Source organism: Zootoca vivipara, chromosome 1 (assembly GCF_965207765.1).
Source record: "Zootoca vivipara chromosome 1, rZooViv2.hap1.1, whole genome shotgun sequence".
Taxonomy (NCBI): Eukaryota; Metazoa; Chordata; class Lepidosauria; order Squamata; family Lacertidae; genus Zootoca; species Zootoca vivipara.
Window position 1 is genome coordinate 100,139,601 of NC_142582.1, and position 16,629 is coordinate 100,156,229.

Here is a 16,629-nt window from a genome sequence, read left to right on the forward strand (position 1 = left end):
AGTGAGAGTTAAGCATAAGCAGTGGGTACATGGTTGAAGTCTCGGGGTATAGTATTTCCTTATTTTAATCTAATTGTGGTTCTGATTTCTGTTGAATTTTTTCATGGATTTATAGTATTTCCAAAAACAATAATGTAGATATGTGACTTTTTCTACAAGTTTATTTTAAGATATAATAGAACAAATAGTTTTACAGAAGGATTGTGACTATTGGACAAATACTACTCTAGCATCATAGAATGTGTGGATGTAGTTAAAGACCTGAAATGTTTGCAGAACAATTAGCACCTTCCCCTGTACGATGGCCATCAAGTACTTTCTTGCTTCACAGGGGCGTAAGGCCCTTCTAGAAAGTCATTTTGTTTGTCTGCCTCTTGCATAGCACTAAACTCTGGGCTACCGTTTTCACAGCTGCCACACACTCAACCAACATCTTCATCAAGCTATCCACTCTGACCCCAAGATCTCGTTTTGGTCAGTCACCACCAATTCAGGCCTCATAAGAGTACTGTATATATAAAATGAAGATTTTCTGCCTCAAAATGCATCATTTTGAACTTGTTTACACCATGGGTAGGCAAACTAAGGCCCAGGGGCAGGATCCGGCCCAATCGCCTTCTAAATCCAGCCCGCGGAATCAGCATGTTTTTACATGAGTAGAATGTGTCCTTTTATTTAAAATGCATCTCTGGGTTGTTTGTGGGGCCTGCCTGGTATTTTTACAGGAGTAGAATGTGTGCTTTTATTTAAAATGCATCTCATTCGTGGGGCATAGGAATTCATTCATTTCCCCCCCTAAAATATAGTCCGTCCGCCCCCCACATGGTCTGAGGGACAACGGACCAGCCCCCTACTGAAAAAGTTTGCTGACCCCTGGTTTACACTGAATTGCATTTGCTATTTTACCATTCATTCACCTGCTTGGAGAGATCCTTTTTATGCTGCTTTTTATTTTATGGTTTTAGGTTGTGTATTAACATTTTTAGTGTAAACTGCCCAGTAAACATTGGTTATGTGGCAAAATATAAGCAGGGCTTTTTTCAGCGAGAACTCACAGGAACTCCTTTCCGGCACCTCTCAGGTGGGCGCCATTGTCATCCTAAGAGAATGAGGGAGGTGTTCATGGTGAGTTCCAGCACCTCTTTTTCTAGAAAAATAGCACTGGATATAAGTGTCATTAATAAGGAACGTGCCAAGGGGCTCTTGCCTTTATGGGCTTATACACAGGTGGCGCTGTGGGTTAAACCACAGAGCCTAGGGCTTGCTGATCAGAAGGTCGGCGGTTTGAATCCCTACGGCGGGGTGAGCTCCCGTTGCTCAGTCCCAGCTCCTGCCAACCTAGCAGTTTGAAAGCACATCAAAGTGCAAGTAGATAAATAGGTACCGCTCCGGTGGGAAGGTAAACACCAGAAGCAGCTTTGTCATGCTGACCACATGACCTGGAAGCTGTACACTGGCTCCCTCAGCCAATAACACGAGATGAGCGCCGCAACCCCAGAGTTGGTCACGACTCAACCTAATGGTCGGGGTCCCTTTACCTTACTACAATAATACCTCCGTGAACGTTTCCATTCCAGAGAACGTCTGTGGCAAACCCAGAAGTACCGGAACGGCTTACTTCCAGGTTTGCCGCTTGCGCATGCACAGAAGCGCTAAATCACGCTTCGCACATGCGCAAAAGCACAAATCGCTCCGCACGTGTGCGCAGACATGGCACTTTGCCCTGCGTCCTTTTCGGCTAGCGGCCAGGGCTCCAGAACAGATCCTGGTATTTACTTTCCTCTTAAGGGCACAGACTGACAATAGAAAAATCAAATTATTTTTCTGTGGAGAACAGAAACCCCATGAATCTCAAGCAGAAATTCTTAGTAGAGTAGGGTAAGTCAACTTGATTTGGTTGTGTTCTGTTCTTAGTATGGAGAAGACTGGGGAAATAATGTTCAAGTCAATTTAAAAAATAACCTTCAAACAAGTTCCAAGTGGTTTTAGGTACGATTTCAGAAAGTTGAGCTTTTTGTAGATGTTATCTTTTCCTGAAATGTAAGTGGGTTTTATTCTCCCCTTAGAGTACGGCTAGATCTACACTGATCTAAAAAAACACTAAGGGGAAAAAAGTTATATAGCTCTCAGTGCAATTTTCAATTGACTGCTGTACAGCACCCCCTAGTGTCACATTTTTATAACGCATTCATAATAGTAAAACTCACCAGTGTAGATTAGTCCTACTTCAGCTTTTTACTAATCAACCTAATTACACATTAAACAATTTGACATTGTTTAGTGTTTACTCTGTACATAGTCTGATAGTATTTAAGAAGCTAATCGCATATCTACTACAATAGCAAAGACCCCAGAGCACAGTCTAAAGGCACATAGTATAGCAGCAACCATGCTGAAGATGAGCACATTTGAATCTGATAAGTGCTTGGTTTTGAGACTACCTGGGCACTTCATGTATGCTGCTTTGAGTTTCATGGAAGAAAGGTGGCATATAGATGTTATATTAATACAGGTCTTAAGACAGGTTTGAAAGCTACTTTCTCACATCTGATCACGGGAAGAAGAGAATGACCAAACTCACCTATTGTGTGGTTATTTGAATGTTGACTCCCCTTATTCAGACTTTTTTTCTCCCACGATGGGAAGGGGTGTACAAATATGATTCTGAGACCTGCTTCCAATCTCTAATCATAGGTTATCCCAGGTTGAGGAAAATCACCATATGAACAGTTTCATATATTAAACGTAGCTAATCAAATCTACTACAGTAATGATATTCTAACAACAAATTTGTTTTTATTTAATTTAAAGATACGAAAATTAGATTTGTATTTTGAATATGAAGAAAAAATCATGAGCAAGTCCACCTTGGATAAATCACTTTTGGACATGATTTCTGATCCTGACGGTAAGTAAAAAAATATAATTTACTATAAAGTTTCTTTCTGTTCATAACATTCTGAGAATTGTTGCCATATAAGCAAGCTCATGCTATTAAAGACTTTCTGCCTGGGAACTTGAAATGCCACTGCCGGTTGGATATCATATCATACACAATATCATATCACTGTATGATATTGTTTGCTATGTTTATTCTTTAAATGTCTTACCTTTTAAAAATGGCCAGTCTTCTAAAGTTTGCACATTCAGCATACAAGCTAAAGTCAAAGGGTAGGCCTCAGGAACTCCTGGTCCAATTGCTTCAGCAACTAGAGGATGCTAGCCAGGGCTACAAAGCATCAAGCCAAGGTAACAGGCGAGTTTGGCTGCAGGGTGAGAAGGCTAGGGCAGACTACTTTGCCCTTCTCCATTATGAACTAACAAATTCTAAGCTCCCTAGACTACAAAAACAGATAGGTTGAAAAACAACAGGGATGGGGGATATCCAGTGTATTGTACAGAATGTCACACATATGACTATGTGCCTGCTGGACAGAAGTCGTGGATGTGTCCTCGATGCAATGAGATCCTGGCCCTCAGGCAACAAGTACCTTCTCTTGAGGCCAAGACTTGGAACAACTGGTGGAAAAGTCCTTCAGGGATGTGATAGCTGTGTCACACTCCCAGGGCGATAGCTTTGTCTTGACAAATCCTCCTCCTCTGATGGCAACTCCCCATAGTTCAGGCTTAATATCATGCTTCATGAGTACTCTTTTTATTTTTTATTATAATTTTAATTGGTTTTTAAAATAATCTTATACATATTTAAAATAACCATTTCAAACATTTTTTGAACCTTCAGACCTCCTTCTCTCCCTCCATGGATTCCATGTTTAAGATTAAATTTGCTGCATCTTTTACCATTATCCATCTGTTATATAACCATAATATCATAAATAATTCCACATTACAAGTGTCATTACATCCCTGCCAAAGATTTTAACTGTTTACAGTACTCTTTTTTTTAAAGGGCTGCTTATTTAGTTGTATATAAAACATTTGTTGTATGTTACTAAACTTAGTTCACTTCATTGAAACAATTCAAAGTTTTACTTCCTGCCTATGATATTGTATACTGAATGGCTTTTAATTACAGATGATTATTAAGAAAGAGAAAATTAATTCAAAGCTTTTCTTTCCTCAGCGGGAACTGCAGAGGACAAGATGCGACTGTTTCTTATATATTACATAAGTTGTGTGCAGTGCCCTTCTGAGGTATGGATTTTTATGAAACAGTCACACAATTTCATTAGGAAGTGTTCCCAATTTAATGTTTTGCTCTTACTTGGTAGTATGCTGTGGCACTGGCTGTAGACAGAGCATAGAAAATGTGGGCCTGAGTCAGGTTGAAAGACAACTGTTCTTCTGGAGTTTAAAAGTAAGAGATTTACAAGCAGTCTGCTGTTTTCACTCCAGTACTATGTGCAGGCATTGTTTCACCGCTTGCCTCTGTGGGCACAAAGAAACAGAGCAACTTCAGTGTGTTAAGTGCGAAATTCTTGTCTATAGCATGTACTGTCCTGAAAAGTAAAGGTAGGCAATGTTGAGGATCTCAAGAAAGCGTTTTATACCACTAAGAAAGAATGCTATAAAAGTTAATTGCTTGGCAAATAACATGTTTACTCATATGGTCTTTCTAGCTTCCCCAGCCGCCACACTTGAAGCTAAATTCGTCATGAAACATGCCCTGTAATACAGCAAGGGAAGAATGTAGCTCTTTTAATGCTAGCCTTTCTAAAGTGTATTTCATAGGGGCAGACTGACACATGCAGTGAGATCAGGTGCTTCAGCCTGCTGGTGGAGAATCCTTACTTGAATGCTTCCTTGTGTTAAAAAAAATATTCAGCACAAAGAGTAATGTGTAGGACTCAACTGATTGCTTAATTAGCCTGAGAGGAGGTCTGAGGGGGCAAGTAAAATGGATGAAATTTTGCTGCATCCTGCGAGGTATGGGGATGGGGATAATGGCAGGGAGTCACCCCTGAAATTTGAAAGCAGAATATAATCTATAGTACAGAGAGTACTGTGCATTGATTTTTCATGTAATGAGTCATGGAATATATTTTTTAAAACTTACATTGGCTTAAGTTTCTCAAAGATTGTAAGGTGACAACATGATAGTAGCCCAGTTCATATGTCACTTTTAAACCATAGTTAAGAAGCTTAACCATAGGTTCAAGTGATGCATAAAAGAAGGCAATGATTGCTTTTGTTCATTTATTTCAAGACCCTTCTTAATTTGCAGTTTCATAGCAATCGTGCATGATTTGTTCTGAATGAAATGTTAATATGTCTACATGTATCCAGTGCCTTTTGTATTCATGATTATTTAGAAGATAATGCGAATTTTTCTATGCCCTGAAGTAAAAGTGTTAGATTTATTATTAGCAAATGATGATGGAATTTTACTGCTAAATTTAGAAGACGTGTAACACATCTCAAATCTCCTGTTTGATTCTAGGCAGATCTGGAACAATACAAAAAAGCATTGACAGATGCAGGGTGTAATCTTAGTCCCTTAAACTACATTAAACAATGGAAGTAAGTTATTTTTGTTTTCATAAAGCAATGAAATTATATATTGCAAAAACGTAGACCTGGAGTTTCAAGAAAATGTCAACTGTCTGGTTACTGGGCATTTCATCCTGCCCCTCTTTCCCCCAAAAAATTCAACAAAAAGTGCATTAGATACTACCATGCACACTAAAAACTTATTCTGCTTAAAAATGTAGTGCCCCAGATTCTCACAATTGTGGAGCAGCAGTCAGATTCAGCATCTGCTGTAATACTTTGTTCAGTAGCCTAGTCACATCTCTAGGGGAGAAGTGTCTTTGTAGTGATTACAGAAATTTTAAAGTATTAGAATATATGGTAACATTTCCAAACTAAACTGGCCTAAAACTTTTATAGGTTCAGGATGATAGCCAGTGTAATAGATAAGATTATTACAATTCTTTCTGAAAAATACATTTTTTCCCTTTTTAAGCTATTCCCTCCTGTCCCCCTTGACCCCTTTGACTTTGAACATATATTGCAATTGTTTGCTCTGCTTTGAACACAGAATTTTCTCTATAATACTTTCAAAATGGTTTATTTTTGTGAATTGTGAAGCTGAAGTATTTGGGAGGTAGTAAAGGAGGAGACATGTGTTATTTGTAGTATGTGCTTTTTAATTGTTAGTCATGTTGCCTTTCTGATGTGAAGTAAAGAGCAGTTCCATCCTCAAATGACTAGAAAGGCTAGATTTTCAAACTTAATGTTTCTTTCATGGTATAATTGGTATATTTAGTAGTGTTCTGATGAAAATAAATTAAGTGTGTAGATATTAACTTACTTATTTCACAGAGCTTTTGCCAAGATGGCTTCAGCTCCAACTACCTATGGAAACAGTGCAGCCAAGTCTCTGGGGTAAGTTTCAAAGTACATTTTGTTACTGCTACTTGAAAAGCCTTTCACTTTTACTGGGAACAAGTTGAGCGATGCCTCTGATTGCTTCTGCCTGTGAGGTTTAACTTCTCTTAGGTTATTTATTTATTTATTTATTCATTCATTCATTCATTCATTTAATTTACTGCCCTGCGCTTTCAGTTCCAAAGGACTCCCAAAGTGGTTTACTATTAGAACAACAAAGAGTGAAACAAAATTCAACAAATATTATGCAGCAATGAAATTGTATAATATATGTAAAAGCAACAGAAAAATAAATTCAAAAGCAGATTCATAGTAGTAGTTGTAGTAATGAATTGGTATGCAGAAGCTTTGCTGAAGATTTAGGATTTCACTGCTTGGCAGTTTCCCACCAGCAACCCTTGCTCTACTCTCTAGAGGCTGTTTTAATACAGAGCTTCCCACGCATTACATTGGTTAAAGTAGATGCAAAATTTCTTTTCCATGCAAAAAAGAAAGAAAAAAAGCTAATAGTCTGATTGTGTATATCCTAAGCGAATAGAATAAAAGTGTGGTAAAATATTTCACACACAGGTTTTTTTCAATTAATTTTATTTTTCCTTTTTAAAATTCATTTAAACAAAATAAAAAATGAACAAAGAAGCAAAACGTGCATTAAAAAAATAAATGATATTCAGATAAATCTGAAACAGAACAAAAGGTAGTGGTGGAAGTTCTTCATATCTTTGATGCTTAATTTCTGTTTCTTACCTTCATATGGTATAGTTCACCATAATTGTTATTCTTTTAACACCTGAAAGCACACAAAATCATGCTCGATGTGCTCTTTATGTTTTAGCCTTTTCTCACGTGTCATGAATACAGGATCCCAGTTTGTGATGGAAGGAGTCAAGAATTTCGTGCTAAAGCAACAGGTGTGTTTAACAATGTAAATTCTATGTTGAAGAACATTAAGCATGTTCATATTCTAGTATTTGAAACCAATGATATTTCACAGTATAACTAGATAAGCATGGGTTAGATTTCTTGGACTGCCAACAAGAAACTTTAAAGGATGGGCAAACTGTTTCTCAAGTCGCATACAACTCTTTGGCATTCAGTAGTTCATATGGAACACCTAGAATTTTAAAGAAATTGATAAGTGATACAATTAAAAGAATAATCTACTACAGTTCCATAATATCTCTGAAGACTTGTGTGTTCCCATTGGTCTCCATACTACTACCTATTATTCTATCTCCTCTTTCTTGACTGTTTCTCGAGGAAGGAGGGTGGCAGGTGAGTTGGCACCCAGTGAGAGCTTTGCAAGAAAAAAAAAAGGTGGTTTAAGACAAGCTGCAGGCTAACTGATTGAAGCTGCTTTCCCCAATATTGAGGCTCAAAGTTCAGTAGCTATTAACTTAGGCGCAGTTCCGGCAGTCTTAATATCCAGACCGCCTGTGTGCCATTCTACCTGGTATGTCCAATGCTATTCCATCAGAGTGAAGGGTGGGTAATGACCAAATAAATAAATAAATGCAATATCTGAATCGCCTCTTTTTTTCTTTTTTATCCTGGGAATAAACACTCAGATAGTGTGTGTTTATTTTAGTATGGCAGAGGCATATATAGCAGACCAACTGTATTCCTTTTCAAATGAGGAAGGGCTCCAATAGCAATGTGGAAAGTGATCCAATTGTGTCTGTGCCTGTTTCTTTCCTAAGCTACATTGAACAACAATTTCTGCAGTTTACTTGAATTAAGTACTCTCTTCTATAGAATCTTCCTGTCACCCGCATTTTGGACAACCTTATGGAGATGAAGTCCAATCCTGTAAGTACAGCAAACAAACTTGCACATTAGACTTTATTTATAAAGTCCCTTTACGCCAGCCTTTGAAACCTGAGGTGTGTTTTCCAGGTCCACCCTATACCTGTGACTGTAATTTGTTTTAAGTTCTTTAATACTGAATTGTTGTAACCCACTCTGGGTCCTGCTAATGAAGGGTGTGCAATAAATTTAATATTATTTAAAATACTGATATACACAATTTTGGTGCCATGAACTACTACTAATTTTAACATTATAGGAAGAAATTGTTTTTCATATCATATCTGTAAATCTGCATGCACCACTTTATAGTTTAACAGAATGATGAAGCTGACCAAAACATAGAAGTTCAACAAGTATTTCAATATCTCATTACCTTATTTGTGTGGGTGTAGATATATACACAAATATGCCATCATGATGGTAAATTCCATAGGAATACCAACATCTATGAGGTTGTATCATGAAAAACAGTTCCCAAACACAACTGAGGACACATAAATTTTGGTGTATGTGGAATTATCTATGAGATAATTCCATTCAAAAAATTTGTACATTGGTATGCACAAGAATAAACTAATTTCCTGAAAATTGTTGTGGATTCATTTGGAAGGAGAGTTTTTTTTAATTCTACAGATATAATATGGGAAATATAGCCTAATGAGAGTTACTTCTTGTTCAACCTTCTTGATAAAAGTAACTGCAAAAGTAGAGACAGAAAAACTGATGCCATTTGCCAATAAAAATATTGAGTGTCTTTGAGAGAGGAAAAAATCCTTCATATCATAATGATGTCAACAGAAAAAACAATGTAATGCCTCACAATTTCTAAAAACAAACTTATTTTGCTTTAATAGTACTAGTAAATCATGGGCTGAAATACCGTGTTTCCCCTTTTTTAAGACACCGTCTTATAACTTTTTTCCCTCAAAAAACCACACGGTGTCTTATTTTCAGGGGATGTCTTATTTTTTTATTTACGGCACTACAAGACTTGGGTTTTATGAAGCAAGAACTGTCTATAGATAGATCCGCTCTGGGTGCCGGCACTGGAGCCCTATCAGTTGCAAAAGCTGGCACAGATTGCAACGTAAAAGAGGAGATACTCAAGCCGTTGCATTGGGATGCCTTGCTGAAAAAAAAGCGAGAGGACGGATTCCTTTTCCAAAAAAGCGAGAGGACGGATTCCTTTGCCTCGGGCCATGCGGCCCACAATATTACGGCAGCAGGGCTCCCGCCGCCGCCAGTCGCCCCGGCGGCGCACCTTCCTTGATCGGGCGGCCTGCCGGGTCGGCGCCAATCAGCGCCGCGCTGAGCACTGGATTGAGGAAGCAGCAGCGTCGCACGGAACACCACCTCCTCAATCCAGCAGGCCGCCTTCTCGATCGGGTCTGCAGAGTCAGCGTCCAGCAGCGCCGTGCTGGATAGAGGAGGTGGTGTTCCGTGCGGCGCTGCTGGGCGCCGACCCTGCAGGCCACTTGCTCGATCCGGTGCTCAGCGCGACGCTGATCGGTGCTGACCCGGCAGGCTGCCAGCAGGCCACAGTCTAAAAGGCAGTAGGATAGAAGAACCTCCTCGATGCGGCGCAGCACTGCTGGGCGCCGACCCTGCAGGTAGACCTATGGCTTATTTTCGGGGTATGTCTTATATTTTACAAAGTTTTAAAATCCTGCCCTGGCTTATTTTATGACTACGGCTTAAAAAGGGGGAAACACGGTACAGTAAATTTGACTGGTGCATCATTTCAACATTCATTGCCGTTACATTATTGAAAAGAAAGCAGGCAATCTTGGTTACTATGTGAAAAAAACAAACTGTTGGGGGACCTAGTGTGAGATCTAAAACTAGTGACATCTTTACATTAATATATTGCTTCACAGCTAGAACATATTACGCAAATAGTATATTTTGAAAAGTTTGGGAGTTGTAAATTTCCTGTGAGCCTCCTCTTCTCCCCACCCACCCACCCACCCACCCACCAGCTGGTGGCAGCAGCTAGCATAGGTATTTTACTAATGTGACTGAATGAATACTGGTGGCAGCTAGCATACATGTTTGCTTGCTTGTTTTTATGTGACTGTATGAATACTATCATATTTGTAAGTTGGGAAATGGATTAATAGAAGCCACAGTAGTCAAACTTGTGGGACTGAACATAGCAATAAATTGTTACAAAGATTTCTCTTGTTGAATAGGAAACAGATGACTACAGGTATTTTGACCCTAAGATGTTGCGAGGCAGTGACAGGTGAGTTTACCATGCAATTTTAGTTACCGTAAGTGTAATGCCTGCCGTTTGAAATATAGTTAATATGCAGTCTATGTAACATTAAATAAAAGAGTAAAGAAACCATTCTCTTATCTGGAGCCTCCTGTACACATGCCAAAATCTGCACTTGGCCCAAGTTTTTGAGAGTTCACAAGGAGGAGAAAAAGATAAAGTCCTCTTGTCTGAACAGAGCTCCACTACAGCTCATGTGTTTGGGGATGTGCTTTTCTAACGTTTAAGTTTAGGTGACCGAGTGCCATTCTCAATATCAACCATCTTGGGCCCTATGATCAGCAGAAGAGCCACTACTAAGGGTTCCCTGGTTGGCAGTGACCAATGACAGGGCCTTTGACATTCCCTCATTTGTGGAATGCCCTCCCTAATAAGCTGTGTCCATCTTCCTCACTATGAACTTTTAGGAGAAATTTTAAAACATTCCTGTTAATCCAAGCATTTGGTGGCTGAAAGTTCTGTTCCTGAAAAACCCTGAAATGGTTACTTTGAGAATATGTGCTTGATTTTAAAGATGACCTGTACAGTAGTCATCTTTAGACTTTTTTTAGAAGCTTGAACAGTGGCAATTTCTGCCTTGTGAACCACTAAAGGTCAACTGAAGCTCTCTAGAGCAGCAGGTTCTCTAATTGCGTCGTCACCAAAGAGTAAGCCCTTACACAAATGCCCTGAGCCCTTAACCTGGCAAGGTTAAGGAGAGCTTCAAAGCAGGAGAAGGAAAACAGTCCCACTTAGAGGAATATTAATACCCAGTCACAAACACCTTGTCGGTAAGACAAACACTCCTGTTTTATAGTTCAAGGTGTTTATGAATATTGAATGCTTGATGTTTAAAAGTTAACTGAGCTTTCGATAAAGTTTTTATTTATTTATTTCAGCTCAGTTCCAAGAAACAAAAATCCATTTCAGGAGGTAAGAACAGATCGTACTTCTCCAAATCAGTGGTATGAGCATTTGCTTTAAATGTAATAGATGTTGGTCACTCCTTAGAGAAAATTGGATCCCGTTATATGAAATCATTAGTTTGATTACAGTTTTGTTAAATGATATCCAACAGAGATTGTAAGCTCCTTTCATCTTCAAAGAGTCAAGTAAGCATAAGCTAATCTTTTCCAACATTCTTAACACCCTGGCCTTAAGCACATTTACTTAAGATATTGGGAGAAATTAATTGTAAAGACATGTGTTTAAGTTCTTGCTTGATGAGCAATTTAGAATGTAAAATGTCACTTCTAAGGAGCAATGTGAAGTATAACTTCAAAAAAACATTTCACCATTTTGCTGAAAATAGCAAACACTAAAAATACACATTCTGCACCATTTTTCTCTCTCCTAACTTTGACGCAGTCCCAGCGTAATAGCCCTGTGCAAACAACATTGCACAAGGGAGATATCAGTATTTGTTTTTAATGTTGGCCCTGGTCTGGTCATTCACTTCTCTGTTTTGGGGAAAAGAGCTGCGAGCAAGCTTAAAAGTCTCTTCCCAGTCTTTCCCAGGTACAATATTGGAGTTGAAGGTCTTGTTTGAACAGTAACTGGTTTTCCTCTATAGAGAATTACACATGAAGCAAAGCACATGAAAAACACATGAAATGCACAGTTCAGAAGTAGTTCTCAAACAGAAGACTAGGTTTCTGATTCCTACTGCTTATATATCTTTCCTACAAAATCCCTATCTTTACAGGGAAATGTTATATTGCAGTTGCTAAGAACAAAAAACAGTTTTGACTTCTCTGGTCATATTTTGTAATAGAATGTAGAAATGGTTAAGCTTAAATATGTTGCTATACAGCTCCAATATTATGGTCAAACAGAATGAAGTTAATTGAATATTACATCCTCTATGCTCCTTCACTTCCAGAAGTGTGGGCATGAGGACAAGGCCTTCTGTGTTGTGGTGCCAAGGTTATGGAATGCCCTTTCCAGGGGAGCCCTGCCGGGCTTCTTCTCTGCTCTTCTTCCAGCACGCAGTAAAATTGCAGTGTTTTAAAATGTTATCTAATGTAAATTTTGATTTATTGGTGAGGTTTTATCATTGGTGTGGTTATCATTTTTTTAGATGAAGTTTATTATTTTGATGTTGATTGGTGTCAAGTATTTCCCTGCAGATACTTAAGAAATAAATATGATTCAATACTTTCCTGTTAAATGACTATTTTGTCATGAAACTGCTATTTTAAATTAGAATTGGATCAAATATAAATAGTTCAATGCTCTTAATTGTAAAAATAAAAATTTTAAACCCTATGGCGAAATAAATTGTTGTGTGGATAATTAGCTGCCTTTGGCAAAATACACGGGGCACAATCTGTCGTTGTGTGGGGACCCTTAGAAACCTATCCTGCCAAATAAAATCCACTCTAGAGGGCCCTTCAGCCCTTCAGAGCAGATTTGACGGCATGAAGGAGACTACAAGGAAAGGAAGAGAGGTAGGTGAAGTCACGTTGTGCAATTGGAAGTCCGTTCTCTTCATGGGTGGACAGCATTGGATGAAGCCCGTGATTTATATGTTTGTATATTTATCTAGTTTTAATGTGATGCTGCATTTCCACTATAAAAAGTCCCATAAGGCGTAAATCAAAACACATTCTGTCCTGAGATAAATATTATGAAGGGAAATATAGTAATACCTTAAATAAATAAAAAAGTAATTAAAATCACAATAAATGTTTAAACTGACATTTTGTTACTAAAAGGGCCTTTTGTGCCTTGGAGAACTAAAAGATAATTTGACTGTTTATCCACTGTAATCAATCATTTTCTAGAACAGGAGTGGCTAATCTTACATTATATTAAGGGTCCATTGACCCCAAAAATTTTAAAGAGGCCTGGGATTATTCTGTCTTTATAATAAACACACACACACACGGAGGGGGATACACACGGACACACACACACACACACACACACACACACACACACAAATTAATGTTGTTAATAAAAGATTCTCTAAGCTGGAGGTGGAGGTTTGGTGATAGAAGCTACCCCACCTCCAAAGCCCTGCTGGCTCACTCCAGCAAAAGAAGAGGAGGGGTTTTTTTCCTCTTATTTCTCACTGTTGGTGTTGCTTTTTAAAGCCTTCCTATTAAAGCCAATGAAAGGGAACTTAACTGCACTGCTTCCGGCTGGCATAGCCAATGAGCCAAATCCAGGGGACTGTCCACAGTAGCAAAGCAGCTTTAGATTTAACAGATTCAAGATCAGTCCCTGATTGAGATCTACTTCCAGCAGTATATCTATACCCACGGAGCTTTTCCATGGGCATACCAAGGCCCCCATGGCAGGTGGATCATTGAGTTAGTGGATCCACATTTGTGCCCCATCTTGCCCTCCCCAAAATAGGGACGCGGGTGGCACTGTGGGTTAAACCACTGAGCCTAGGGCTTGCCGATCAGAAGGTCGGCGGTTCAAATCCCCGCGACGGGGTGAGCTCCCGTTGCTTGGTCCCAGCTCCTGCCAACCTAGCAGTTTGAAAGCACGTCAAAGTGCAAGTAGATAAATAGGTACTGCTCCAGTGGGGAGGTAAACGGCATTTCCGTGTGCTGCTCTGGTTTGTCCTGCTGGCCACATGACCTGGAAGCTGTACGCCGGCTCCCTCGGCCAATAATGTGAGATGAGTGCCTCAACCCCAGAGTCGGTCATGACTGGACCTAATGGTCAGGGGTCCCTTTACCTTTACACTCCCCAAAAGGATTTGGCAGGGTTATAGGATTGCTGTGTCCATGTTTTGAGATGCAGTCTAAAGGTTTATACAACTGAAAAGTTCTGTCTCTACCATCACAAGCAGAGTACCTTCATTGCTTTGCTTTTTGATGCCCTGAAATTCATCCAAATAACAAAAATTCAGCCGTTTTAAAAATATGCATACATAAAAAAGTATGATACAAAAAAATTGTATCTTCTTTCTGCAGTAAGCTTAGCATGCAGCAGTAGCTACAGAATGTTACTTGTTTCATTTGTTTTTGCATTGTAGGCAATTGTTTTTGTAGTTGGAGGAGGCAATTACATCGAATACCAAAATCTTATTGATTATGTAAAGGTATGTGACCACATTATGAGTTTCTTTTATGATTATATCTCTTCTTGCATTTTTTACATGCTGGGGGGGGGCTCTCTGGGCTACACAAGTGGACTTCCTTTTTCATTTTAATCACAAGTATAGACATGTGTACACAGATATATGTGTACACAGATAAAGCTTCCCCCTCCATTGAAGTAAATGGGAAGGTAGCAGCACACACATGAAATTAATACATCAGATTTATAGTAATGGTTAAGTTGTAAAAAATGTTTAAGTTTATGATTTATGAAACTGCTAAAGATGAGTTGAAATGAGAATCAGATAGAGGGGACTTGGGGAAGTCCACATGACAATGGTTAGAGATAGAGATGGAATGATAAGAGTTTATTTGTATTTGTTTTGTTTGTTGTTTTTTGTATTTGTACTTGTAATTTGTACTTGTGTTGTTATAAAATGAATAAAAAAATGGGGGGGGAATGAAATAAATACATCGGGTCATTTATATCATAGTAACATCAGTGATTTATTTCTTCAGTTTCTTTTAACTTTTCACCACAAAGAATCACGTTTCCTTGTGGTATGTTTAAAACATAAGTGAGGGTTGAAATGCAGGTTCAAAAATTTAGATTGTGAATAGATTTTATGGTTTTATTTATATTGTTCATTTTAAAAAATGCTTTGAAAATGTTTTAACAGAAAGACAGGCTAAATAGGGAAGCCCCGTGTAGGGAAGCTTTTAATGTTTGAGGTCTTACTGTGTTTTAATTTGTTGGAAGCCATCCAAAGTGGCTGGGGCAACCCAGTCAGATGGGCAGCATAGTTGTTAATTGCTTATATAAAACAATGGGGGGGGGAATAAAAAAATTCCTTCAGTAGCACCTTAAAGACCAACTAAGTTTATATTTTGGTATGAGCTTTCGTGTGCATGCACACTTCTTCAGATACAGATGTATCTGAAGAAGTGTGCATGCACACGAAAGCTCATACCAAAATATAAACTTAGTTGGTCTTTAAGGTGCTACTGAAGGAATTTTTTTATTTTGCTTCGACTCAGACCAACACGGCTACCTACCTGTAACTAGAATGGGGGGAAACTGAGCTCTCTTCCTGCTACACTGCAGTTCTTTAAAAAAAACACCTCTGTTCTCCGAAGTTATAGAATGGCCTTCTTAATATAAAATTGAGCAATGTTTTGATGAAATCTGTGTTGTCTCACATAGGGCAAGCAGGGTAAACATGTCTTATATGGCTGCAGTGAACTCTTTAATGCTGCACAGTTTTTAAAACAGGTAAGAATTTAAATGATAACGCAGTTTTTCTCAACAAGTATTTTTATTTGTGGTATTCATCGTAAACCCGGGAAAGGCCCATCAAGTTTGTTGGTTCATTGCGCTTGGCAAGATGTTCTCTGCTCACAGGAGTGCTATAGAGGGAACAAGAGCTGGCAGGGAGGGAGAGGGGGCAGAATACACACTTGGCATGCACACTTCACAGCTCTCTGAGGCATGTTTTTATTAATGTGGGGTTATTTGTGCAAGTCTCTCAGATGTTGCTTTGGGCGGGCCAGCACCGACTCCAATGAATTTGCAAATTCTTTTCCAACCTATTGGCATGTTTCCCAAGTGAACCAGAAACTCGGTGTAGAACAAGCCTCTAAAATTTGTTTCCACTTACCCTGCTGCTACTTGTTTCCTCAACAGCAGCCTGCTCATCCAGTGTGAAGGGAGGGCAGTGTGAAGTACAGCACCTTAGAAAAACCAGGAGCGAGTAAAAGTGGTGACCCTATTCAAGTGATTTTCCCTCCACTATGTAGCAGTGCTAAAATAACTTCCTCTCCTGATTGTCAGAAGGTTTAACTGCTTAGCTTATTTAGCATTGGTGGTCATACTTCCCCTTCCAGATGTTTTGTGCATATTAAATCTTTTTGTGGTAGTATTAGAGCAAAGTAATATCTGAGTATTAAGTTTTGATGTTTTAAACCACGCTGTGATCTTTGGAAGAAGGGTGGTATATAAATTTAATTGATTATTATTATTATTATTATTATCATCATTATTACATAACAAGTAGCCATAATGGAGTTCTTCTGCAAAGACATGAGAGCATGATTCACTCCTATACAGTAAAAAGGTAAAGGGACCCCTGACCATAAGGTCCAGTCGTGACCAAC

The 16,629-nt window shown here is 38.8% G+C and overlaps 1 protein-coding gene across 2 annotated transcripts in view; it reads left to right on the forward strand.

Moving 5' to 3' along the window:
* SCFD1 (sec1 family domain containing 1) overlaps positions 1 to 16,629 on the forward strand; it is a 38,437-nt gene that overhangs the window by 20,617 nt on the left and 1,191 nt on the right. For both annotated transcript variants that reach the window (XM_088671388.1, XM_035110166.3), the window contains exons 15-24: positions 2,812 to 2,908; positions 4,085 to 4,155; positions 5,402 to 5,481; positions 6,286 to 6,348; positions 7,187 to 7,262; positions 8,107 to 8,160; positions 10,353 to 10,405; positions 11,317 to 11,350; positions 14,412 to 14,477; positions 15,680 to 15,748. In XM_088671388.1, coding sequence (XP_088527514.1) covers positions 2,812 to 2,908; positions 4,085 to 4,155; positions 5,402 to 5,481; positions 6,286 to 6,348; positions 7,187 to 7,262; positions 8,107 to 8,160; positions 10,353 to 10,405; positions 11,317 to 11,350; positions 14,412 to 14,477; positions 15,680 to 15,748 — 663 coding nt within the window. The remainder of the gene's footprint in view (positions 1 to 2,811; positions 2,909 to 4,084; positions 4,156 to 5,401; positions 5,482 to 6,285; positions 6,349 to 7,186; positions 7,263 to 8,106; positions 8,161 to 10,352; positions 10,406 to 11,316; positions 11,351 to 14,411; positions 14,478 to 15,679; positions 15,749 to 16,629) is intronic.